At 38.2% G+C, this 25,850-nt stretch overlaps 1 protein-coding gene across 1 annotated transcript in view; it reads left to right on the forward strand.

Moving 5' to 3' along the window:
- Positions 1-1,234: 1,234 nt before the first annotated feature.
- MMP16 (matrix metallopeptidase 16) overlaps positions 1,235-25,850 on the forward strand; it is a 290,123-nt gene continuing 265,507 nt past the window's right edge. The window contains exon 1 of the mRNA XM_049633175.1: positions 1,235-1,789. Coding sequence (XP_049489132.1) covers positions 1,658-1,789 — 132 coding nt within the window. The 5' untranslated portion in view covers positions 1,235-1,657. The remainder of the gene's footprint in view (positions 1,790-25,850) is intronic.

Consider the following 25,850-nt stretch of genomic DNA (forward strand, 5'->3'; position numbering starts at 1 on the left):
ACTGCCTCACACTGCTGAGGCTCCGAGTCCTTTTTGGCAGCCTCTTCTGAAGTTCCCCTGCCCGCAGCTCTCCTGAGCTGCTTGCCAGCAGCCTCCTCCTCTTGCCTGCAGCTCTCCTCGCTCCCGCCAGCCTCTCCCCCGCTCGGTCTGCGCGCAGCCTCTTCCTCCCGCCCTTGCCAGCTGCTTTACTCGCCTTTCCTCAGGCTGCTCCCCCTCCTTTCTTCCCCAGCCCTTACCCTCGCTCTCGCAGCGAGGTTTCTTTCCAGCGCCCCCGCCCTCCCTAGCCCGTGTTTTGTTAACACGCGGGACCACCTCTTCTGGGTCGCAGTGTGTCCATACGTCCACTGGACACAACATTTTCGGAAAGTGAACATTTTCTTCCCGCTTCTGTAATTCGACTTGACACCGACCCCCAAATCCCGTGCCTACTCCCTGAGCCGGGAAAGGCAGGGTGTTGTGACGGTAGAAGAGAGTCAGGGAAACAACAGGCCACAGGCTCGGTCGGTGGACCCCAACAAAGTTTTGGACGCTCGGTACTTGTTATCTCAGGCTGCCCAAACTTGACCAGCCCGGCAACCTACGCGAGCGCCCAAACGGCGCACAGCGACTCGGGCGCTCCCTCTGATTCCCCGCGCCCTCCGACCTTCCAGGGACGCTTGATTGACGAGGCGGGCCGCCCTCCGAGATCCGGCCTGGGCCACTCCCCAGCCCAAGCCGGGGTCCGCAGCCTGAGCCCCACCCAGTCTCCGGGCGGGGAGGGGCGCACTTGTCTCTAGATGCTCGCGAGGGGGTGGGCGAGACCAAAGGATGGAACCGCCCAGGTTCCCGGGTTCCCGTCTCGCAGCTGAGGGGTGGGCGGTATGTTAAGGAACCTCATCCCAATCCAGGGCCCTTCTGGAGGTCTGGCTACTTCCAGTGCGCGGTACAGTAGCTGTTCCCCTTTACAAGCCGTCTCCTTTAAGAAGAAGAGGGCGCGCACGCTCGCGAGTGTGTGTGTGTGTGTGCGTGCGTGTGTAGTTGTGTGTGTGCTCATGTGCAGATATGTGTGCGCGCGCGCTGATGTGTGTGTATGTGTGTGTGTGCGTGTGCGCGCGCGCGCTGTGGGCCCGAGAGTCAGGCAGACCCCGGGAAGGAGGAGTTATGTAGATTACGGATGAACATTCTGGAGGGGAGCGAGGAGAGGAGGGAAGGAGAAGCAGAGGCGAGAAGCGAGGAGCGGCGGAGGCCCTTCCCGCAGAAGCAGGAGGCGGCAGCGGCGGCGGCGGAGTGGGCGGTGGAGGAGGTGGAGGAGGAGGAGGAGGACGCACGGGCTGGAGGAGGCGGCGGCGGCGGCGGCAGCGGCGGCGGCGGCTGCTGCTGCGGCTGCGACTCGGCGCTTTGAGCCGGAACCGCCGGTGAACTTGGGCGCCACGTTCCCGGTGACGGGCCCCCGAGGATGGTGAATGCAGGCAGCTGCTGACCCTGCCTCCGCCGCTGCTTCTCGGGGGCTGCCGTGTGCTGGGCCCTCAGTCTCCTCCCCTTGCCGGGCTGTGGGTGAACCTGCAAGCTCCTTAACCACCCGGAGGACTTTTTTTTGAAAGGAGACCAGGGAGGGAGGGAGAGGGAGAGAGGGAGAAAACGAAGGGGAGCTCGTCCATCCACTGAAGCACAGTTCACTATGATCTTACTCACATTCAGCACTGGAAGACGGTTGGATTTCGTGCATCATTCGGGGGTATTTTTCTTGCAAACCTTGCTTTGGATTTTATGTGCTACCGTCTGCGGAACGGAGCAGTATTTCAATGTGGAGGTAAGAGTATGAGAGCCTTCTTCCTTCCCCCTTGCCTGAGCTGCTCCCTGAAACATTTCGTTCACTCCTGGGATCCTGGTAGCTCCGAGCAGTCAAGGTCTCAACACATTGTTTCCCTTGTAGCCGCCGAGACCCTGGTTGAGTTTCCCTGTGTCTTAGGTGATGGATGCGCGCGAGACTGAGAATCCGTTATCCCCAGCAGCACAAAGCACGATGCTGCGCGCTCGGAGATACATTTGTAGCCGGTCCATGCTTGTCACCCAGGGAAAAGGCGAAGTCCTACATATAGCAAACGTGTAAAGCAGTTTGAGTTTGTGAGAAAAAAACTGTTCAGGAAATACAGAATTCATTGCTTGGCATCATGTGCTGTCTTGGTATTGTTCCTGAAATCTTTCTCCCCGTGTTCTGTGCCTAACAAAGGAGGTTAAAATCAAAGAATCTGGAGGAGAGCGTGGGAATACTTGATATGTTTAATAACATTACTTTGTGATAAAACACTTGACTAGACAGAGTCTTTTTCTCATTTAGACATAACTTAATACACTGTAACTAGATCTGGCTACACAGAGGACGTGAAATCCATCTCTTTTAAAGTGTCTTCTCTTCCCCTCCCCCGCCAATTGAAAATAAACGTGGCCCAATGTAATAGTTCTGAGGTGTGTTTTTAATTTGATTTCACACTCTCATGGCAAAACCGAGAGGTTTTAGTCTGTCATTTGCTTTACTTTGATAGCTTTGGGAACAGACAGACATAAAGCAGAAGGGAACTTGAGGATAAGGACTTGTCAGACCTCTGCCAAAGTACTCTTCCTGTCATCAACTCAGCACTAAAGCCAGTAATGTGCAGTAAATCAATGGAAATGTGTATACGCCTGGGCTCTAACTCCAGTTTATAACATACACGGTGGAATACGAAGACAGGAAGAAGGATTTAGTAAAATAGATTCCTTTTGATTAGGTCTTCTGTCTTCTGACATCTCAAAAGAATTACGATTAAGTCTCTGAAGAATAATGTGATTTTTAAAATATTGTTGATTCTTTAAAGCTTACTGTCATTTTGTTGGGAGGGTGTGTTTACACAATAGCAGGACCTGTTGCACAGCATTTGAACATGTTTCGTGTAACAGATTTATATACAAAGTGTGCATAATAAATGCCATGTGTGAGGCCATATTCTGAATATAACCCTGTGTTTATACAAACTGTTCCTAGGACTCCATGTAATAAGTCATGGTGGGTAGAGAAAGTATTTGGAAAAGTAAGAACCATTATCAAGAGTTGAAGAAGTTTACAGATGTTCTGTATGATTATATTACACAGAAACCCCAGTTTGAAAACCAAAACTGTTTAACCTTTTGAAAAATACAACTTTGTTTTTCTGAATAAAAAGAGAGATGCAAAGGGGCTGAAAGTCCAGACTTTCTCTCGATTGCAAATTTGAACTTTTAGAATTATATGGCACAGATCGATTTTCCTATGTAACACTGAAATCAAGAGATAATTTAATGTTGAAATGAAGGAGTAATTAGTTCATAGACTGAAGGAATGAAAGTGGCAAGCTCTTATGTATGTTATAAACAGAGGGGCCCATTGCTTCAGTTTGGTGGTGATGGTGGTAAGGTGGGGCTTGGGGGAGGTGGGCGAAAGTAAGTGCTTGGTTTTATTTTGCTCACTGTGGAGTAGAAGGGAGAGTCTGGATTGATGGCTACTTGCTTTGGCAAAGTCTTAGATTTGCTTTCAGACATTGTTGGGATACCATCAGTGTTTGGGTGGTTATTAGGTTTCCTTTTTGAGGCTACGCATAAATTCTATTGTATTTCTTTATAGTTTGAATCCCTTAGGCAGTTCAATCAGATATTATGCAAGAAAAGTTAATTTTACTAAAAAAAATATTTCATTTTAATTTTTCGTGATCTTTTCTTCAAGATATATGTGAAAAATGGTTCATGGAAAAAAGAGTTATTTCCCCCATTTTTAGAGTATTTAAGTTATTTCATCCATGCTTATTACACCATGCAAATATTTATGAATGATAAGAGGCTGGTGCCATCTGAGACTTTAAAAGCCTTATTTGATACATAGGAAATTTTCTAATGAAAATTAGATTAGATTATGCTTCATAGTTTGTATTATTTCCAGTTAGTTTTTTAAGCACTGAGCATATTCTTAGTTGGGTTTATATACTTCCTTATGTGTAATGATAGCCATTATTTTTCTTTTTTAATCATAAGAGTAGCTGCTAGTTATTTCCACATACTGTAAAGAACATGGGAAGACAGGATATTTTCTGACATGAATTTCTGCCTGATTCACCTTTATTAGATATTTCTTTTTGGTGGAAGCTCTAATAGGGAGAAGAGTCAGTCACATCTTCTCTAGAAAAGCACTGATTGTGTTCTTCATTCTTGGTTGCAAAACAAACACTGGAAATGCTTTATTTGATTGATTCTCAAGGACAGTCTTAAAATAAACAGTAATGGTATCAATCATGCATGAAGCTCATATGATCATAAATTTTTTTTCTAGCAAGCACACCAAGTTATTATAGTTGGAACGAAGCTTCTGAGAGATGCTTTTTATGCTGACAGCTGAAATTACAATGCTTTATTCCTCACTGAACTTCACAATTGATGGGAACACTGTACTTTTTATCCCTATACTTTAAGGTTTAAAAACATATTTTCCCCTGGAGGTGTGGGGACTGAGTAGAAATATTCATGTTAACTCTTTCCTGCTTATTTGTAAGATTATAAGCATTTGGGATTTTCAGTGATCAGAGCAGGAGATATTTCTTAATATGCTGGTGGAAGCCTGTGACATAGAAAGACTGTATTTTGTTTATTTGTTTTTGTTTTTAAGAAGCAAAAGGAACATTTCAATAGCTAAGAAAGGGTCAGACACTACCAGAAGTAGTGCTATGGAAGAGATTCAATTCATTCATCTCCTTATATATTTTGGGTAGAACAGTTTTTTTTTATGCCAAATTTTCAGTGTTTATTTGTTTAAAGATTTTTGTACACTCTTGGACCCATTTTGGGGGTTGTGGGCCTTACAGTGTGTAAGTCATTACCACAATTCAAAAGAAGTATATTGCTAATGTTAACTAAAAGTCAAAGACTCCAATCATTGGACAGCAGTCTCAATCAGAGGTGTTCATTGGTCATGTGAAGCTACACTGTTAACAAAGAATTAGGATTGAAACTCTGTGCTCTAAAAAATCACATTGTCTCTAAAATAATGTTCTTATGGGTAATATCATGATCCTGAGGCTCTTTATTTTTTAACTTTTGTGGGATTTTTTGTACTCTGCAAGCATTTTTGTTATGAAATTTGAGATAGTATATAGTTCACGAGAGTAATAACTTTCATCATCAACTTTGATTGTCAAATGTTAAATATATTAGCAACATATTGTTTATTGTTTTTTAAACATTCACACACATTTCTAATGCGGAAAATTATTTTAAGCCAATTGAGTGGTAAAATAAAGATGTGATACTCTGAAAGATGCACATATCAAAGCATAGGAAGTTGATTACTTTCTTGTGGCAAATATAAAACAAAAATTGATCTTATTGTCCTAATTAATGAAAGAAGAGAGATTCTATATTTTTTAAATAAGATATTTTATGGCGAGTACTGTGAATCATGAGTGTCACCATTTCCTACATTCTTCCTACAGTATGTTTCTTTAACTGATTTAGTATTTATTCACCTTTATCAGGTTTATCTGAATCTACTCGAAAGGTCAGAATTTACTTGGAGTAGCTCTGTACTACATCTAAACTTGGCAGTAATTGGTGATGAGGCATTTCAGAGATTAAAGATATATTTTATAGATTTTAAAATGTCGTATATTGGGGTTACTTTTTTCATATATCTTGCATTCTACTTGTTTAATCAACGTGCATTATTTCATTTCCTCATGGAAGGTGATTTGCTCATGCCGTGATCTGGTCAGCCCCCTTGAATAAGAGACTGTTCTGATTACATCCCATAATTCCCCCTGTAGCATTTTTTACTGGGCAAGAACAGGGGCTGTGTGACTGATTCATAAAGGTTTTTTGTCTATTGCAAGATTCAAGCTTTCCAAGACAAAGTAGGAATGCTGGCTGTTCAGAATGCTCATAAGGACCAAAAACTATGACCAGGAGACCAGAAGACAGCTTCTCCTGTGTGTCCTACCTTATGCTTTTCTCTGTTCAGAGTTATCTGGTCAAGTTACCCAGATCTAGGGTTATTCATTGAGCCCTTACAGATGAGTGTGTGCTAGCCAGGTAGGATGTCTCTTACTATTCCCCTGAGAAGTCCACAGAGAACAACTTTCCAAGTCCATCGTTCTCTGTACACTTGGGTTTCCTCTTTCAGTATCTTCTTTGCCATCAAGTAAGGATAGAGTTGGGTTCAATAACAGCTTTTTAAATCTCTGGAGTCAAGTTAAAAGTGGCAGATTTAAAGTTTTTACTTTTTCTTATTCATGCTATTTCAGGTTATGAACATAAAATTTTAATGTACTTGTTCAGTGGTATAATTCTTTTCTCTGAAGTTGGATTAATCAATTATTTTATGTAAATGTATTTCACTGCCTGACCTATCCCAACCACTCCAAGTGTACCTGTTCAGAATATTTGGTAAATGACCATTTGGAATTATTTCAAGCCAAAAAAAAAAAAAAAAAAAAAAAGCCATGGGACATTTGAATCAATTAGTTAAATTTGTTCAAGGTTAAAAGAAAAAAGATTTCTTTAGCTCCTTCAGGAACTTTCTGACCCTTCAGCATGTATATTCAAATTGAGAAACTCATTTTTTATGTTACTTTCTGTCACAATTTATTTTAAATATCTGTGAGTATAATTATAGCCATGAAGTTGTTCTTTATTTTGGAGTAGTATAATGATTAAGATCACATACTCTGGCACCAGATTGCTAGATTGTAATCCCGGCTCTTTTCCTTAATAATAAGTTAATTATTAAGTTAATGGACTAATTCATTAATCTGCGAGCCTCACTGTACATATCTGTAAAATGGGGATACTAATAGTACCTGCTTCATAGAATTGTTTTGATGATTAAATGAATATATGTAGATCATATTAGATCTGATGGATAGATGGGAACATGCCTTCACCTGGTGCAACACTTAATACTTTTCAGATATCATTATGAGTAGTAAAAAAAAAAAAAAGAGGATGCTGATTCAAGGGTAAATTGTCGTGGTAGCATCTAATTACATAAAAGTCTGTCAGGTTAAGACATATTAGTTGGTCCACGAAAATTTTATTTTAATACCTTTTTCATTTTTAAAAAGTATAATATACTGAATATCAACCACTAACATCAGTACATTTTCTTCCCGTGGGTTTTTCTTAGACAGTTTAGTTCACGAATATGATTTGCACATTTTGTCTTGTCATCTGTTACTATCATAGAATGTCAAGTTCAGCTCACACCTTCTTTTATAAAACTAAGTTTACAGAAATCTGTTCATCTTTTCTAATACCATGGAAAATAAATAGGCCTTATGATTCAGTGGGCCTGTTTATTTTAATTGGCTCAAGGCCTGTGTGCTTCCTATCTGTAGTAGGTGGGATTCAATATATAACTTAGGCCAGGTTTTTGTTATACCCCAAATCCAGAACATAAAAGTCTTTTTTTTTTTTTTTTAATTAATAGAGGAAGGAGGGGGGGAAAGAAAAAAACTATTAAAGGGCCAGAAAAAGGTATTAAAGTATTTTTGGGGTGCCTGGGTGGCTTAGTCGGATAAGCGTACTACTTCTCCTCAGGTCATGATCTCACTGGTTCATGAGTTCAAACCCCATCGCCTCAGGCTTTGCTGTCAGCTGGAGCCTGCTTCAGATCCTATTTCCCTTTCTCTGTCCCTCCCCCACTTGTGTTCTCTCTCAAACATAAATAAACACTTAAAAAAATGTTTTCTATAACGACAAAGACATTTTTTTAAAAAGCAACAATCTTGCCCTTCTAACACTGGGAATAGAAGGTAGCTGGCAATGTAATGAAGCCCTAGGACAGAGGTCAAGGGATGTCTGCTTTAACTTTGGTTCTTGTACTAACACAGCTTTGATCTTGGACAAGTCATTTCTTTAACGCCGTCATCTGCAAATACAAAAGTTGAACTAAACTATCACTAAAGACATTTCCATGAGTTTTGAAATCCTACTGTGTTTAGCCTCCAAGCTTTAATTTATATAGACGAAGGAGGAAAATTGTACATATTTACTATGTAAATTTGGGGGCAATTAGATCCCAAAGGTAGTATTGAGATTTTTTTTTCCTGAAGTAGATCTCATGAAAACATGCAGAATGTGCAACTTAATTCTAACATTTGTTATCATCTGTAGTGACACAGGGTGTTCCATTTTGAAAATAATCCTAGCCTTCTGCTGAGTAATAAAAACACTGGCAGCAGTAGCAAATTATATGTAATTTCAAAATCAATTTTTGGCCAAGGTAGCATACTTTAAAATTTTAATATTAAAAACGTGGCTTGATGTTATTTTGAAAAATATGTATCATCTGTAAGTTGGCACTTCAGTCTTAAAAAGGCAATTTGAAATAAGATAAAAATTTGGTTTTTGAGGGGGGGAGAGGGTCTCATATTTCAAATCTATTATCTATAAAAAATATACACATATTTTGTAGTGAAATGAAGTCTTATACCATATATCCTTTCTACCCTTTGTGGAAAATAATTTTGGCACATGGCTCTTGGAGGGTTATTTTTATTCTTCATAATACTTTTGATTTTGAATGTGGAAAATCAGATTCCATTTGTTTTATAAAATATACAGCTTATGTGAACAGCAAAAATATTCCACGCTAAAAGGATAAGTAATAGTGTGTGTGATACCAATTTTTCATTTGCTTTCTTTTTCTTTTTCATGGGAAATTTATTTATAGATTTTGAGGTTCATAAAACCATATTTGATTGTTGCTTCCTGTCATTTAGCACTCTGAGTGGATGTTTTTTGTCTTAGTGTTTCACCACAGTCGTTTGGCATCGTGCATCCTTGGGTTTGGATTAGTGGAATATCTTGATGAGCCTCTTAACAGAAGTTTAGCCAACAGAATAAGAAAAATCCCACTGTGGCCCCCTGACCTTTGATTAAATGTGATCTGTGGGTGTAGTATAGAAAAGGAGGCTAGAGGGAGCTATTGAGCTGCTTAAAGACTCCAATGGAGTAGAAGAATTTGGTTTAAAATCACGGACACTAGGTACAGTCACATGCCTTCAAATGAATCATAGCCAATCAGAGAAAGTTGCAAGAAATCAATGAACACATGGCTTATGATTTAAGATGTGAGGTAGCTATATTGAGAGCCTCTTGGCACCAATGAGTACATATTTGAGGAACTAAGAAGGAAATTAGCACTTTTCTGGGAGGCCAGGAATTTTGGGCATGACAGCATGACAATGAATGTTATAATGCAGGACTGCTTTATATATCCCTTGCTTTTAGGTGTAGACTAGATCAGAAACTATACATTATAGTGACTGCAGGTGCTTTTGGTATTTTCATTTTAGCTAAAATGCCTAGTGAAATAATTCTAGTCTTACAGATGAGAGGTGGAGTAAATTTAATTTGATCGTGCCTTTTTGGTTATATGTAGCAAAAATCCAATTTTAAAAGCTTGTGAGACTAAAGTTATCTTATTTTTTAATGTTTACCATGGGGCCTTGTTGAATACTTGTTTTTCCATGAAAATGGATTTCAAAATATAGGTTTTACCCATTATTTTTAAATTATTTTTTATTTTATTTTTATTAAAAATTTTAATGTTTATTTATTTTTGAGAGAGAGAGAGAGACCAAGTGCAAGCAGAGAAGGGGCAGAAAGAGAGGGAGACACAGAATCCGAAGCAGGCTCCAGGCTTCCAGCTGTCAGCACAGAGCCCAACATGGGGCTCAAACTCATGGACCTTGAGATCATGACCTGAGCCAAAGTCAGATGCTTAACTCACTGAGCCTCCTAGGCACCCCTACCTATTATTCTTTTTTAAATTATGTATGAAATGAGCCACAAAAGTGTGAAGCTGTTTTCTCTTTAAATAGGGACCTCAGATGTGTTTTCAGTTGAGCAGATTATAATACGACCTTTGGTGGATGGAGGCAGTCACTAATGTATGGGGCAAAGCACCCTTTATTTTATTTTATTTTATTTTTCAATATATGAAATTTATTGTCAAATTGGTTTCCATACAACACCCAGGGCAAAGCACCCTTTAATTAAGATATTATAATTTACTCACAAGTATCATTCAGATTTTTAAAAAGTTTTTTAATCTAGTCAGTTACATGAAACCTAGATAAATGAAGTAAGCCATGGCCTCACAGATAGTCTCAGGAGAAATAGTCCTTAGAGTGATGTATTGAAATGACCAAATAAACCCAAATAAACTACTCACTGGAATGGAATTTTGCAGTATTTGTTTTAGTCATGCTTAAGTTAAGGGGAAATAAACTGCCCCTTTTTAAGGGAAGCTGGATACTTTTATAAACTTTATTTCATGTCCCCAAATTGCACGCACCTGAGGTGATGTCAGTGGAATGCAGGCATGAGCCTCTGCACAGGCTGATGCAGAGTCAAACTCTGAGTGGTGTCAGTGGAGGCATTTTTTCCATGGGAACTTTCACAGTTGAACTCTACCATGTGTTAATAGTTTGTCATTGTTTATAGTGATTAGATACTTGAATTTGTTTGGGGTTTTTAATGGCTGTGCATTCATCCCCTCCTTACACAAGTGCTAGGCAGTCACTCCTCTTGGTCCTACTTGTTTCTTCCAGTTTAGCGTCTTGAGGGACTTCATACTTTAATTTTTAAAAAAAAATTTTTTGTAATGTTTATTTATTTTGAGAGAGAGAGAGAGAGACGGAGCATGAGCAGGGGAGGGGCAGAGAGAGAGGGAGACACAGAACCTGAAGCAGGCTCCAGGCTCTGAGCCATCAGCACAGAGCCCAGTGCAGGGCTGGAACTCTTGAACCAGGAGACCATGACCTGAGGCAAAGTTGGAGGCTCAACGGACTGAGTCACCCAGGCGCCCCATTTTTTTAATGTTTATTTTTGAGAGAGACAAACAGAATGTGAGTGGGGGAGGGGCAGGGAAAGGGGGAGACACAGAATCTGTAGAAGGCTGCAGGCTCTGAGCTGTCAGCACAGAGCCCAGTGCAGGGCTGGAACTCACGAACCATGATATCATGACCTGAGCTGAAGTTGGACGCTTAACCCACTGAGCCACCGAGGTGCCCCTATATTTTAGTTTTATTGCAGGACACCAGGCTTAAAAATTGGGTAAAATTTCATGGAAAGCCACATTTGCACCCTTCTTTCATTGTGAATAAGGAAGAACAGATTCAAATAACTTCCAGAGTCAAATATATATTCCATGATTTGTATGAAATTGAGAACAAATTACGAAAACTTCCTCCCAGTTACCGATAAAACATTTTTGGATTTTTTATGTTTTAATATTATTAAGATTTTTTTTAATGTTTATTTATATTTTGAAAGAGAGATTGACAGAGTGTGAGCAGGGGAGGGGTAGAGAGAAAGAGAGGAAGACACAGAATCTGAAGCAGGCTCCAGGCTCCGAGCTGTCAGCACAGAGCCCGACACGGGGCTCAAACCCATGAACTGTGAGATCGTGACCTGAGCCGAAGTCAGAGGCTCAACCGACTGAGCCACCCAGGCACCCCTGGGTGTTTTAATATTATTAAGAGCTCTACTCATATAACTTACTGATTTGCTCCTGCGTGTGGATTGAGTGAAATTGTTTGTTCCATGGGTGACTCAAGCAAATTACTTAACCAGTCTTTGCCTTATTTTGACCATTCATAAAGCTGATTTGTGATCTTTACTGTTTGCCTATAGCACAGGTTTTGTAATGACAACATTGAGAAAATGTCAAGCAATCTTCTTCATTAAGAATAGGGTGTATCTCAGTGTCTTCATCCCCACCCATGTCCGGAGTTTAGAAACAATCATGTGCTGGCATTATATTCTAATTAGACAAGGTCCAAATAACCAATAAAACAAATATACATAGAGTTGCTTTTATTGAATACCTTATTTTAATGATAAAAAATGTTAGCACTGGCTGAAGATTTGCTGAGCGCCTGATTGTGTTCCAAGTGCTTCATATATATTAACTGATTTAAATTTCATTACAATCTTGTGAGTTAACACTGTCATTTCTCTTTCACAAAAGAGAAATCTGAGACACCAAGATGTTGAGGAACTTGCCAAGGCCAGGTAGCTCTGAATCTCCTGGAGTAGCCCAGAATCAAAGTAGGCAAGCTGGCTGCAGGAGCCCAGCCTCTCAACTAAGTAAATATGTATAGGCAAATACTAATTTCCAATTTCCCAAGAAGACAGTATGGTCCAGTTCCATTGTTCACATTTTTTGTATTTCCTACTCAAAAGAGATAATCAATACATAATGAAAGTGCTAGGTCTACCCTAGGCAGAATCTTGCCTAGAGTGAAAACTGAATAGGTTGCTGTTGATTCAAGATTCAGTATATTGGTGCTCAGTGGTTTTACTGTTGAATGCTCTTTATGAATTTTAACTCATTAGAAAGTTGGTGACCTATGTTTACTTACAAACAATATTAAATGTGGCATAATCTTGGGGCCCCTGGGTGGTTCACTCAATTGAGCATCCGATTCTTGATTTTGGCTCAGGTCGTGATCCCAGGGTTATGGGATCAAGCCCTGCATTGGGCTCTGTGTTGTGTGTAGAGCGTGGTTAAGATTCTCATTCTCTCTTTCTCCCGCCCCTCTTCCCTGGTGGAGCGTTTTCTCTCTAAAGAAAATAAAAATAAAAAATAAGTGTGGCATAACCTTAAATTACATATAAAAGTAATCATATTTCCTTCCTTAACTATTTGCCATGTTGCAGTTAACGTTAAATGTGATTTTCAAAAGTTTTAGGAAGATTTGATTGTATTCCAAGATGAAAGAACATTGTAGAAAATGTAAAGGAAAGCCTATGTGAGGTCTGTGTTCTATTTTCCTACAGGAGAAGGATATATATGTAAACAGCTATTGAATGGCATGTTCTATGAGTTTTGGACTTTGTTATTTTTATATGTTGTATCAGTTGAGTAGAAGCTATAAGGAAACCAATTTATTTTATTATTTCTAATATATTTAGTTGTAATATAAATGAAACCTTTCTCAGAGATAGGTAAATCTGGAGATAGATTGGGTGCTTCAGAAGTTAGTGGGTGCCTCCTCACTGTTTGATAATAGACTTGATGTCTGATCATTGTCTTTGTTGTGGAGGGAATGGAAACTTACAAATTGGTGGTTGATGAAAGACTGAAAAAACATCTTCAGTTCTTACTCTCATTGCTGTGTATAGGTTTCAGGGCTCACTTAGTTCATTGATTAGCCTTTCAAGGAGAACTGTTTCCGAACCCATTTGCACCCTGATTAGCTGATTTTATAAAATTTCTCAGTGTTAAATATTCATTCAGCTATCTCTCACTTCCCTTAGAGGCAGTATATCATAATGGCTATGTGCAAGAACTTTTGAAGAAATGAGTAGAAAATCTTAGCTGAATCTCTACAAGCACAGTGAACTTGAGTGAGCCAGGTTATTGACCATGCGCCCCAATTTCTTCATGTGTAAAGTAGAGATAATAATACCCAATTCATGGCTTGTTGTAAGATTAAAGAAGTAAAGGATAATGGGGCAAGATAAATAATAGGCTCTTGATTTAGCCTACCTTCCGAAATAACCAAAATCTATGAAAAAATGGCTTTCAAGTCTCTCGACATCAGGTAATGAAGGACAGTCATCCCTGAGAAATGGGAAACAAAGTGAACCCTATCAGTGTCTCATTTTGTCGACTTGAGAGAGCTTCCAGGCAATAGTACAGGGAAGGCAGAACCCAGGTTAATCAGGCAGACTCTCGGTGTTAAGGAGATGCAGCTGGGGGTATGATGAGACCAAGGTGGTAAGAATGCACAGGTTAGAATCCCAGAGAGGAGAGAACTACACAGAGCAAACACACTGGAGGTCTGCAGAGAGTTCCCTTGAATATTTAGTTGAGAATTAATCTGCTCATTCCTGTGAAGTAAGAACTAGGGGTCAGGGAAAGAAATAACCTAAGGGAATCAGAGGGGATGATGTTTGGTGCTCACACAGGGCTGGGAATAGTGCCCATTGCCATCAGCCACACTTGAAAACCTCATCATTTATAGGACAATGGGGAGATTACTCACAACCATCCTGCCCCGATAGCGGGAGCAAAGTCCTGGACTGAATACTGCTCTAGTTCTGCTTAAAAAGTCTTAAAAGCAAGACCTGAAAGGATCGAACTGTTTCTAAGTGACTTAATTGCTTCCCACAACAAAGCTCAATAAGATATACAAGAATACAAAAATATGCAGCACGCAGCAGTTTAAAATTCACAATGTCTGGTACTCAGTTGAAAAAAAAAATTACCAAGCATGCAAAGAAGCAGAAAAACACCACGCATAATGAGGAGAAGCATCTATCTAAAGTGATCCAAAAGTGACACAGATGTTGGAATTAGCAGATAAGATTATTAAAACCGTTATTACCACTGTATTCTTTGTTCAAAAACTTGAGACATGGAAGATATTAAAAAAGACTCAAATTGAATTTGTAGAGATTGAAACTATAATATGTGACATTAAAGATACACTTGAAATTTATAGCAGATTTGACATTACTGAAAAAGTGAGCTTAAAGTCAGCATTACAAGTTATCCAGAGTGAAACATAGGGAGAAAAGAAAATTTATGAAGTGAGTGGCACATAGGATAAAGAGGACAATTTCAGGTGGCCTAATATATGTGTAATTTGAGTCCTTGAACAGGGAGGGGGCAGAAAGACTATTTGGAGATATAATGACTAAAGCTTTCCCTTATTTTATGGAACATATATAAATTCATGGATCAAAGAGTCTCAGTGAATCCCAAGTGCGCACGCACACACACACACACACACACAAAACCACAAAGAAAACTAAAGCAAGGCACACTGTAATCAAATTGTTAAAATAAGTGGTAAACAAAGTTTTCTGAAAAATAAATTTTACAAAAAAACAATAGTAAAAAAAAGACATTGTTTTACATTTTGCCAAGACCTGTATTATCTGGCTTAACAAAAGACAGCTGGATTTTCACATTCATATCTGTATTTACAGTTACGATGCTGTAAATCATGTAGCCTCTGGTCCACTGCAGTGTCATTTGCAAATAAATGACAGCGAAAAGATAAATGACATCATATGAAAATAATTTTGCCCTAGCAGACTCCTGTAAGAGGTTTAGGACCCCCAGAGGTTCCTGGATCAAACTTTGAGAATCATTGTTAAGTAGCTGTTCTGTTTTCTCTGTTTCCTCCTGGGTGTAACCAAGATCCATATACCTTAAGTCTTCATTAAAATGCTTAAGTCTTTCATTTCTTTCCTACCCCTGTTCTTATCCTTTGATACCTAGCCTTCCCTAATTCCCATCTGCACCCCCACCAGAAAAAGAGCCCATTTTGCATTTAAAATAACCTTTTCTACTACTGATTCTTCAAAGTATCTTTCATAATTATAATCACAGAGTTTTTTGTCTTATTTCAAAGTTGCATACTGATGTATGTATGTAAGACAGAAGGCTCACTTTAAAATTATTGTTGAAAATCCATTAAATAGCTTGTTAATTGCTAAGACTTGGCACATGGACACTCAGAAGCCAAGTATCAACTTCTTTTGTTTCTCTATGCCTTTGAGTTTTGGTCTTCCTGTCTCTGAAACCATGTGGGCCAAACTTATATTTACCAGAAGAGAAATTTTGAGGAGATTTGAATTAAATAATTTTTCTGTTTCCCTGGAGCATATGGTTAAATTTGATATGTTAAACGCAAAAAAAACACAAACCTGTTGTACAAGGTTTCTGTGTAATAGATTCATATCTAAGTCTCACAGTAAATTATGACTTTATGATGAGACAGTATATCTCCTATGGTTACCACTATGTTTTATGAGCCTAACACTGCCCTACAGAAAGTATGAAGCTCAGGAGATACGTGCTAAAGGAATGAATGAATATCATCCCCTTTCACAGGTGTTAGTTTCTAGTTTAACTGATATTTTTTGACTCATTTCAATAGTTGTTTTTTGCCTTAACTCGTTTAGCCCTTACTGGGTGAAAATATAACACTTATACCTTATAAATTTGTTTCAGTTACTTTATTAAAAATATTTAGCTTCTAATAATCAAAGGTATGTCTGTCTTAATGATCAGTGGTTAACTGGTAAGGAGCTGGGACTTCTAGATTTTTTTCTAGTCACCCCCATTATGTTACGTTAGTATATCTGATATAAATAAGTGTTTTCTGTCTTCCTTCACTGATGTAACATTTATATAAATGTCTATTGGCTTGACATTAAGAAAAAATGGTCACTTTTTTTCAGAGGTATGTATCAAAACAGCTAGGGAAATAAATATAAAGGAAAATAACCTTGTTCTACTACAGTAACTTCAGTTGTAGTTATTACTATTAATAAATGGCAACTTTCCCAAGACAGTTTCTAGGAAACAGCAAAAACAATTTTACTTGTATTTCCCTGGACATCTTAAATCATCTCAATCCCTCTTTTAGCTACATGAATGAGAAAAATGTTGATATGTTGTCAACTTTTGCATCCATTAGCATGTAAAACCCTGAGAGTGAACAATCACATAATAATTTGAATTTCTAACTTACATTAAAATTAGACCATGTTTATTGTTCTAACAAGTACAATATTGAAGACCCATGAAGAATTGACTCAAGAGATGTTAAAATTTGATGGATTTTCTCTTGCTGAACACCTACACATTGGAAATTGGCAGGATAAAAACAGAAAAAAGAAGACTTTCTTCAGTCCTTCATTGATACATGTATTGTCTGTTTGGATTACATCTTCCTTAGGAGAGAAAATGTAGCCTTCTGAATATTAAACAGCCCATTATTCACTTCTGCATCTACCAGGAAAAATTAGTCTTCTAGTATAACATCATATGAGGAATTCAAGACTTACTAAGTCTTTTGGTTGGAGATAGCCATCTGCCTAAGGGCTGCAGGTTCCATTCAGTTAAAAACTAACATTCTCATTTTTTTTTTCTTCGTGTTACTTGAATAACTTCCAGAAATTCTGTAGATGCACACACACATACTTCCTTACCCCCCGCCTTTCTTCCTTTTAATGGATACACATTATTTAAAATGTTCTATACACTTTTGGGGCTCCTGGGTGGCTCAGTTGGTTGCGTGTCCGACTTCGGCTCAGGTCATGATCTCACGGTTTGAGCTCCGCGTCGGGTTCTTTGCTGACAACTCAGAGCCTGGAGCCCGCTTCAGTTCTGTGTCTCCCTCTCTCTGTCTTCCCCTCCCCCGCTCACTGTCTCTCTGTGCCTCTCTCTGTCTCTCTCAAAAATAAATAAAAACATTAAATAAAATGTAAAAAAATGTTCTATACAGTTTTAACATTAATAGATGCTTTGGAGAATTTTTCATATCCATACATAAAGAAAAACTTCATACTTATATAGTAAGTTATAACTTATGTGGTATTGATTTAACTACAGCATTATCACTGGACCAGTAAGTTATTTTCAAAGTTTTTTTATATTATAAACAATAAAACAATATGTTTTCTTAAGCACTTGTGAGTTTATTTAACAAATAACATTTCTGGAAGTGTAATTGCTGTATTAATGCCTATATATTTATTTATAATTTTGGTAAATTCTGACAAATTGCTACCCCCAAGATACCTCAAATTAATAGTTTTCAACAGTGCTTGAGCATGGCTGATTCCATGCACACCTGCTATTACCTAAGATTTTTTTTCCTAATCTGATGAGTGAAAAATTAATTTTATTCAAATTTAAATGAATATCAATATTTAGCACTAAAAAATACCTTAATCCACTTATATTTTTTATTGCAAAGATTTCCATTTCCTACCATTCTGTATTTTGTCTTCTCTTTCTTACTGATTTATAACAATTCTATATGTGTTAAGAAAGTTGACCCATTCTCTGTCCTGTGTGATAATATGAATTTGTTGATACATTTTGATTTTGCTAATTTATTTTTTCAGATTAATTAGTCATTTATATTATGACTTCTAGTTTTGTATCCTGCTTTAAGAAGTATCCAGCATTTTAAAGGTGTTTTTAAAAGCACTCATTTCGGGGACATCTGGGTTGCTCAGTCGGTTAAGCATCTTACTTGGGCTCAAAACATGATCTCACGGTTTATGGGTTTGAGCCCCGTGTCAGACTCTGCACTGACAGCTCAGAGCCTGGAGCCTGCTTTGGATTCTGTGCCCCCCTCTCTTGTTCTGCCTGTCTCCCTATTGTGCTGTCTCTCAAAAATAAATTTTAAAAAACTTAAATAAAACACTCCTTTGTTTCCTTTTTTTTTCCTGTTTAAATCTTTAAGTAAAAGACTTTGATGCAAGCACAAAAATTGGAATCTAATTCATTTTCTTCAAAACTGGCTAACAGGTGCTTTGGCACTGTATATTGAGTAATACATCTTTCTTCCATAGCACTTAGGTGTTGTTGAGAACTAATAACTATAAAAAAACAATGCTTTAGGACAAATTTGATTTTATCTGATGGATTTGTGGGTGGTCCAGGGCACCTTCGTTTCACACAGCTAGGCTGGGGCGACTCTGCTGTATATATTGCATGTGGTCTTAGAACCAGAGGAAAAGTGGAACATGTTCCCTTGGTGGTGGTAAAAGCATTGGAGGACAAGCAGCCGCAGCTGATGCCTCTTAACTAGCACGCAGTATCTTCTGACCACATTCTTTGCCCAAGCAAGTTGGTTATACAGCAAGCCCCAGTGTTAAGGGGTTTGGATATACACGTTGCCTCTGATGAGGCCAGCCCAAGGATGTGGATGTAGGAAGAGTGAAAGACTGGGATCGGGAATTCAATCCATGACATCCTCATTGATTTAAAAGCTGCCTTTTTCATATACTAATTTTCATAAGTAATTCAACCTGTTCCTGGATAAAGTTTTCTTCACTGATGTATTCAAATCTTCCTGGGACAATACCAGGCTTATCCCTCTCAGTAGTGTTTTGCGGCTTTCTGTAGATTTGGAGTTAGGTTTTCCCTTTTCTGTTGCTATTTAGAGTGGGAACTTCCGGGGTACCTGGGTGACTCAGTTAGATAAGTGGCCAAATCTTGATTTCTGCTCAGGTCATGATCCCAGAGTTGTGGGATCAAGCCCTGCTTCAGGCTCCACACTGATTGTGGAACCTGCTTGGATTCTCTCTCTCTGCCCCTCTGCTGCACATGCATATGCACTTGCTCTCTCTCTCTCTTAAAAAAAAATCAGAATGGGGACTTCCACTCTATTTACCAGGCAATTTTATGTAAAGAAAAATGCTCATTTACTGTGGTGAGCATTTTGTAATGTATAATACAGTAATTGTCATCACTGTGGGTACACTTGAAAGTACTATGTCAACTATACTTGAATTTAAAAAATAACAACAAACCTTCATGTTTCCTCCCCCCAAAAATGAAAAGCTGTTGATTTTTGTATATTAATTACCAAATACCTTGTTAAATCATCATACTGTATCATATAATCCTTCTGTATATCCTCTTGAATAGTCTGGACACAAGGTTGTATTATTTATACTTAAAGATAATTTTACTTCCTGTTTTTGTCTCTGATTCATTCTTTTGGATAATTGTACTGACTAGTTCATCTAGAGCAGTATTAAGCAATTATCATGACACTAGGCACATTGTCTTTATTTCTGACTTTAGGAAATAGGAAATAAATACCTATTTGTTTTCAACTGTCAATTAACCTCAAAAATATTTAAAATCCTAGTTATTTTATCCAGGATAATTAACTCTGGAATCTTTGTATATTACCTTTAAATTAACGATTGATGGTGAGGACACAGCATGACCAAAATGGCAAGATATTGAAATTTGGTATCCACATTTTCTATTTTTCCTCAATTTTAATGTGGTTTTTGTTTTATTTCCTTGTAGTTTCCTTGAAAGTTTCCTTAAATTTTGCATCTCTGACTTAGTAGTCCTATTATTTCCATGAATATCACAGTGGTGAGTGGACAAAATTGTTTTGTGAATGAAACAACAAATGGATTGGTTAATTTTGTGATAGAATTTGGACATTTTATTCAAGACTTTTATTCAGTACTCCTGGTTTCATGCAACTGAAAGCCAGTTTGAACCACCTTGCCCAATAAAGGAGGTTTAATGGAAAATACTAACGTAATTTACAGATTGCAGGGAAGGGCTGACCCAGCAAGCCTGGGACAGTTGCAAATATCTTAAAGGTGAGACCTTTGCAGAACTTTCTGTCTGACCCTCATGCTTGCTACTCTTTGGTGTTTGGCTTCATTCTCTTGCTGCAGATTGTCTTTTTCCATGTTGTATGGGTTTCCTGTCACCTGGCAACCGTTTCTCTTTATCACTTTTCTTGGAGAAAATATCTTCCCTCTGCCCATATGCATATACTTCCCTAAAGTATGAGCTCTGCTATGAAAAACCCTAAAGAAAGTTTCTCATTAGCCCAGTTTGGATCATTTGTCTACTCTTGTACTAGAAATACTTTGTGGGACCATGATGGCAGCTATAATCCTATAGTTGGAGTGGGGGAGTAGTTGTTTCCTCAGAAAAGGGAAGGCGTGTTGGATAGAGCTTCAACAATAGATGTCTTAAATAGCTGACTTGATTTATTCTTTTTTTCTTTTCTATCTCTCCCTTTAATCTATTTTCCCCTTCTTTCAGCATTTCCAACTGCCCACGCCCCCACATATGCACAGTTATCTTCCTATGTTTCTCTTCCACTTTCTTGTCTTTGTCATTATCCCTCCATTTCTCTGAATAAGTTAGGATTAAGGTATGTTTTCTGTTATACGGTTGTTTCCTGTGTAGAGACAATTATCATGAGTAAAGTTTCCATGGAAAAGCTGTAAGAAGAGTCACCATGCACAGATGACTGTGTATAACAGAGCACAGGAATTAGCATAAATGTGGCAGAATTTTGAACTAGTGTGACTGAGAAAAACACAAAGTCAGGAGGCTTACTGATGGGCTCAAACAATAAATTTTGGACATCTTCAGTATTTGCTCTCAAGAAATTTTTGTTCCAGAAACTTCTTCAACTAATTTTATCTGAGATGTGACAGCAAACTGCTAAGGCTGTTGCTCTTTGCCACCCCCCTCCTCCCCATTCTTCTTTTTCCATGTTAGGACCTTAACCGTAATTTCGATCAGTGCTTTTTTAGATGAGGAATCTGAGGACATCTCAGGCTTCACAGAAAGTCTGTGGTAGAAACCAGAGTAGGAAACAGGGCTTGGGACTCCTATGTTCTTGCCAGGGTTTATGAGGACGTGTGCTGGTGTCCAAAAATGGGCATTCAGCTATGTTGTCAATGATCAAATTACAGAAATTACCATCACGATTGGTAAATGTTATTATTATTTGCATTCTTGCCTACTATTGACAAAAAATACCTTGTGAAACAGTAAAACGTTTTAGTCATTTGAATATTGATGTGTAGATTTATTATTTATGGATTTCCTAAAAACCAGCTTTAATGGGGAGAAAGGATAGAGAGACAATACCAGGACATTCCCAAATACCTTCTAAAGTCACACTTGTACAAATTGATTTTGTCTCAAATCATTTTATTAGAGATATGCTTTCTTCCTTGGCAGCAAAGATGGCTGTCCCACAGCTGTGATTCAGTTATCACAGTTCTGGGCACTATTAAATAAGAGCATCTTTGTTTCATCTTTGTTTAAATTTATCTGTAATGTTACAATTAAACACTTCTAACTATATACACATAATCTCATATCCATGCATATATATGTGTGTTCATAAAGGAAAGATAGAGAATACAGCATATGTATGTATGCATATCTTGAAAGAACTTTCTGAGCTATTTGGGAAATTAGCTTTTTATATACATCTTGGGATTTTCATTTTATTTTTAAACGTTGTAGCAAATAAGACAGAATGATATTAAAGGGAGGTAACTGTTTTCCTGCTTCCAAGAAAATGTAAAGAAGATCAGACACTTAAGCTCTAGGGGTTCTTCTTTTTTTAGGCCTTATGTGTGGGGCTTGTTGTGGTTATAAAATGGAGAGAGGCGGAGATGAGAAGGAGGGATATTGAGAAAACAAGAGAACGCTGAGAAAGGACTTTTCCCCCACTGCACATTATCCTTAGAAGAATTAGTGTTGCTAGAAAGAATATTTGTCCTTTGTTGTAGCATTATTAGATGGAGCCCTGTGAGAGTTAAGCCTAGTGTTTTATTGAGCTAGGTCTCAAATAAATGATATTGTTTTTATGTCACGGTAGGGTAAAATGATATATTAAATGTTGATGCCTTCATATGAGGCAAAGATCACGATTTAAGTAATACTCCATTAGTCTTTCAACCTCCTGACTCTCCCCATGTATTTTCTACACTACATGTGTAGCAAAGAGTAAACTTTATGATTCTTCATTTTGTTTTTCCCATCAACCCCTTCTTTTGAAGTCATTTTTGTGCCCGCGACTGACGGCATTTCATTAGCTGGTAGGAGAGTTACTCCAATTTCAGGCTCTTAAAATAACAAGCCCTTCATATCCAGCCTTTTTTCAACTAATTATCCTTAGAGGATAATTTATGAGATAGGGGAATAGAATAGAATTCCCATCACAGTTTTTCCTGATAGAATGTTTTTTTTTTTTAATTTTCTTAGTAAAAGAATGGTAGTTGATACTATAAAGATATTGGCCACTCTTTCTAGAGAGGCCACTAGCATATGGTCTGCATTGCTTTTTCCTTTTTAATGTGAATCTTTTTGGCATTTCCCAACATGGCAGACATTTATATTCACTTTAATAGGAAAGAAATATAAGCCTAAGTATATAAATATGCATTCTAATTCTCATATCTAGGACACAAAATGTAGATGTTAAGGCCTTTGCTGTGTATATAGTCTGGAGAAACAAGGGGCACAGCCATAAAACTAGTATAGAAAATAAGGCAGTGTGTTTCCAAGTTCTGATGTTTGTAATATAAACTATCATTTATAGACTCCTTTATAGACTCAATTATAGGAGGTTGGAGAGGAATGACTTTGTGACTAAGAAGGGCTCTTATCTGTTTTCTGAAATACAGTTGACTAAATTATTTTCTCCCAAGACTTATCATTGCAGGGTACAATACATCTAGTCTAATAATATCATTTTAAGTCACCTCAAACTGACTTATCTGATGAAATAGTGATGATTCAGTTCTTAGGTGGCAGGAGGCTTTGGTAGTATCTGGATACCTTCCAAACTAGGATGCAGAATTATTCACTTTAATGTCTGTATTATAGGAATGTGTATGGTGGTGCTTTTGTTGAAGGATTCTTTGAGGGTGGGGAAGAAGTGAATGATGGGACATGGGACTTCAACTCCGAGATCCTTTCCTTTTTGGGTTAGTGCTTCCAGGTGGGACCGCGATAGAGGATGAAGAGACAAAGTGTTTGCGTTAATTGAAGTATTTTTAGTTTGGAGGACTTTAACTTTTTGCCTTTTTATTTAAACATCATATTGATATAAGTGGATAAACAAAAGCATGAAGCAGGACTTTATATGTTGTTCATTTTCTGAAAAGAGGTCAGCCATGGAAAACACGAACTAATGTGTTTGCGGTATACTCTCTTCAAATTGGGAACAGATGCATGCATAGCTATAGAGTGTAGATAAGCAGGACTGAGTTTTTCACTGAATAAACTCAACTTTATCCCTCTGTGCCTTGTACTTTTTCTCCCATGGAGTTAACTGTACCTTATATTTCCCCCATGTAGTGTGATTTTAAAATGTTAAGCTTAAAAAGAAAAAATTTAAATTTGTACTAAGCAATTTACAACCTATAAATCTAATGTCAGAAATGAGCTAAGGCAATTTTACCTGTAAGTTGTCCGTGCTTAAAAAATTCAGCAGAGGTGCCTGGGTCATGATCTTACAGTTTGTGAGTTCGAGCCCCGTGTCCGGCTCTATGCTGACAGCTCAGAGCTTGGAGACTGCTTCAGATTCTCTCTCTCTCTCTCTCTCTCTCTCTCTCTCTCTCTGCCCCTCCCCCACTCACGCATATGCTCTTGCTCTCTCTCAAATAAACATAAAAAATTTCAGCAGATGCAATTTAAAGTTAAATACAATCATACTGAAGTTCAATTTGATTTTTCAAACTGTGTACTCTTACCATGTAACATGTATTTGAAGAGATCACTTACTAAGCAATATGGAACACTCATTATGCATGTAGGTAATCATAGAATAGGTAGCAATGAATCGAAAAGAAGCCATCAGTAATTTTCTGTTCATCGTCTCTTGCTGTCACTTCTTTTTATGCCATGGGCCTGTGGGTGTCAAGCTTCAATGTGTAGATGAGTCATCAGTAGAACCTTGTCTGAAGCGATGATTCCTTGGCTCCTTCTCCAGAAGGTCTATTTCAGGAGGTTTGAGGTAGAACTTCAGATTCTACATTTTGAAAAAAAGTCTCCCCTTCCCCCAGGTGATTTTAATGCTGCCGAACCATTGATCTGGCTTTGGGAAGCACGGTTATAGAATTTCCTCAAGGATTGTTATCTGGGCAATTCCACGTGTTTTCCATTTCTTCTTCTAAATTGAATTCAGGTTTATTGGCCTGTAATTCTCTGGTTCATCTCTTGTTCCACACGTAAATTTGGCAATTACAAGCAGTACAGTTTTTACCTCCCAGTCTGCACTTTGATGCTTACATGAATCTGCTTTCTTATACTGTTCCTTACATGGGGAGTCTGGGGAAGAGGAGAAAAAAATGTTTTAAGGCTACCAAGAGTTTTATCTGAAGTGTACTCGAAATGCTCCTATCACATTTTTTTTTCCTTCAGTTCTCCAATTGTGACTCTTACTGGCTTGTTCCCCTTCTCTCTTTACCTTCTAATCACTTTGAACAGGCACAGGGATAAGTTAGCTACCTTTTTTTTTTTACTTTATTTACCACCATTTCCCTTTTTCTCTATCCATTGTAATGGGCCTAGATTTTTACTTTGTATACAACTGAATGTAGGGAATTCACTCGCATATGGTAGAATTGTTAATATTTGTTTGCATTGACTATCTTTTTTCCAATTGTCATCTTCATAGGCATAGCTCCTTTACCTTGAAAAATAGCCAGTATTTATTGAACACCTTGCAAATGTGCCAGTCAGTGTGCTAAATATTATATATATTACCTTATTCCATTTTTAACTCTGAGAGGTATAAAATATTATTGCCATACTCACTTTACAAACAGGAAAAACTGAGATCATTTAGAATTTGAAAAACTTGTCTACCTAAAGTCTTGCAACTAATAAGTGGGAAAGCTGGGAATCGATTCCAGATCGTCTTAACTCCAGAGCACCCTCAGGCAACCCTGCGCAACGGTTGTAGTAATAAGCTGGGGTGGACTCTCCATCTTGACTCTACCAAGGCCCTTGCTGACAGAGCACCACTGAGTCCTTAAGGAAGATGTGCCATCATTCTTTTCTCTTTAATGGGCAAGTCTTTAAACCATCCTGACCTTTGGGGTAGGCCATATTCAGAGATGTCCTTTCTGTGGTTGCTTGAAATCATATATGCAGCTTTATTCTTTCCAGTACTTACAAGGCACTGTTCTCAGGTCTTAGAGACTTTCTTGGTTATTACAGAGAAGTTGTCTGAGTTTGGGAGAAGCACAGAATAAAGGGTTTCTTTTCCAGATATTGGCCCTTCTCCTTTAGAACACTCTGCAATCTTCCATTAAGAGTAGCCACTGTTAATAGTAGTGCCCGTGCCCACCATTTTGCCTTTGACAAACTTCCCTTCCCGATTACCCTTGGGGATCATCTTTTCAGACCTGAGGATGCATGTACAGTGTCAGGCTCGTGTAGATAGCTTTGTGGGAGCCAATCCTTTGGACAAAGTTATATCTTAGCTCATCTATAAAAATATAACTATGCAATATTAATACTATTGATA

This window comes from Panthera uncia, chromosome F2, assembly GCF_023721935.1.
Source record: "Panthera uncia isolate 11264 chromosome F2, Puncia_PCG_1.0, whole genome shotgun sequence".
Taxonomy (NCBI): domain Eukaryota; kingdom Metazoa; phylum Chordata; class Mammalia; order Carnivora; family Felidae; genus Panthera; species Panthera uncia.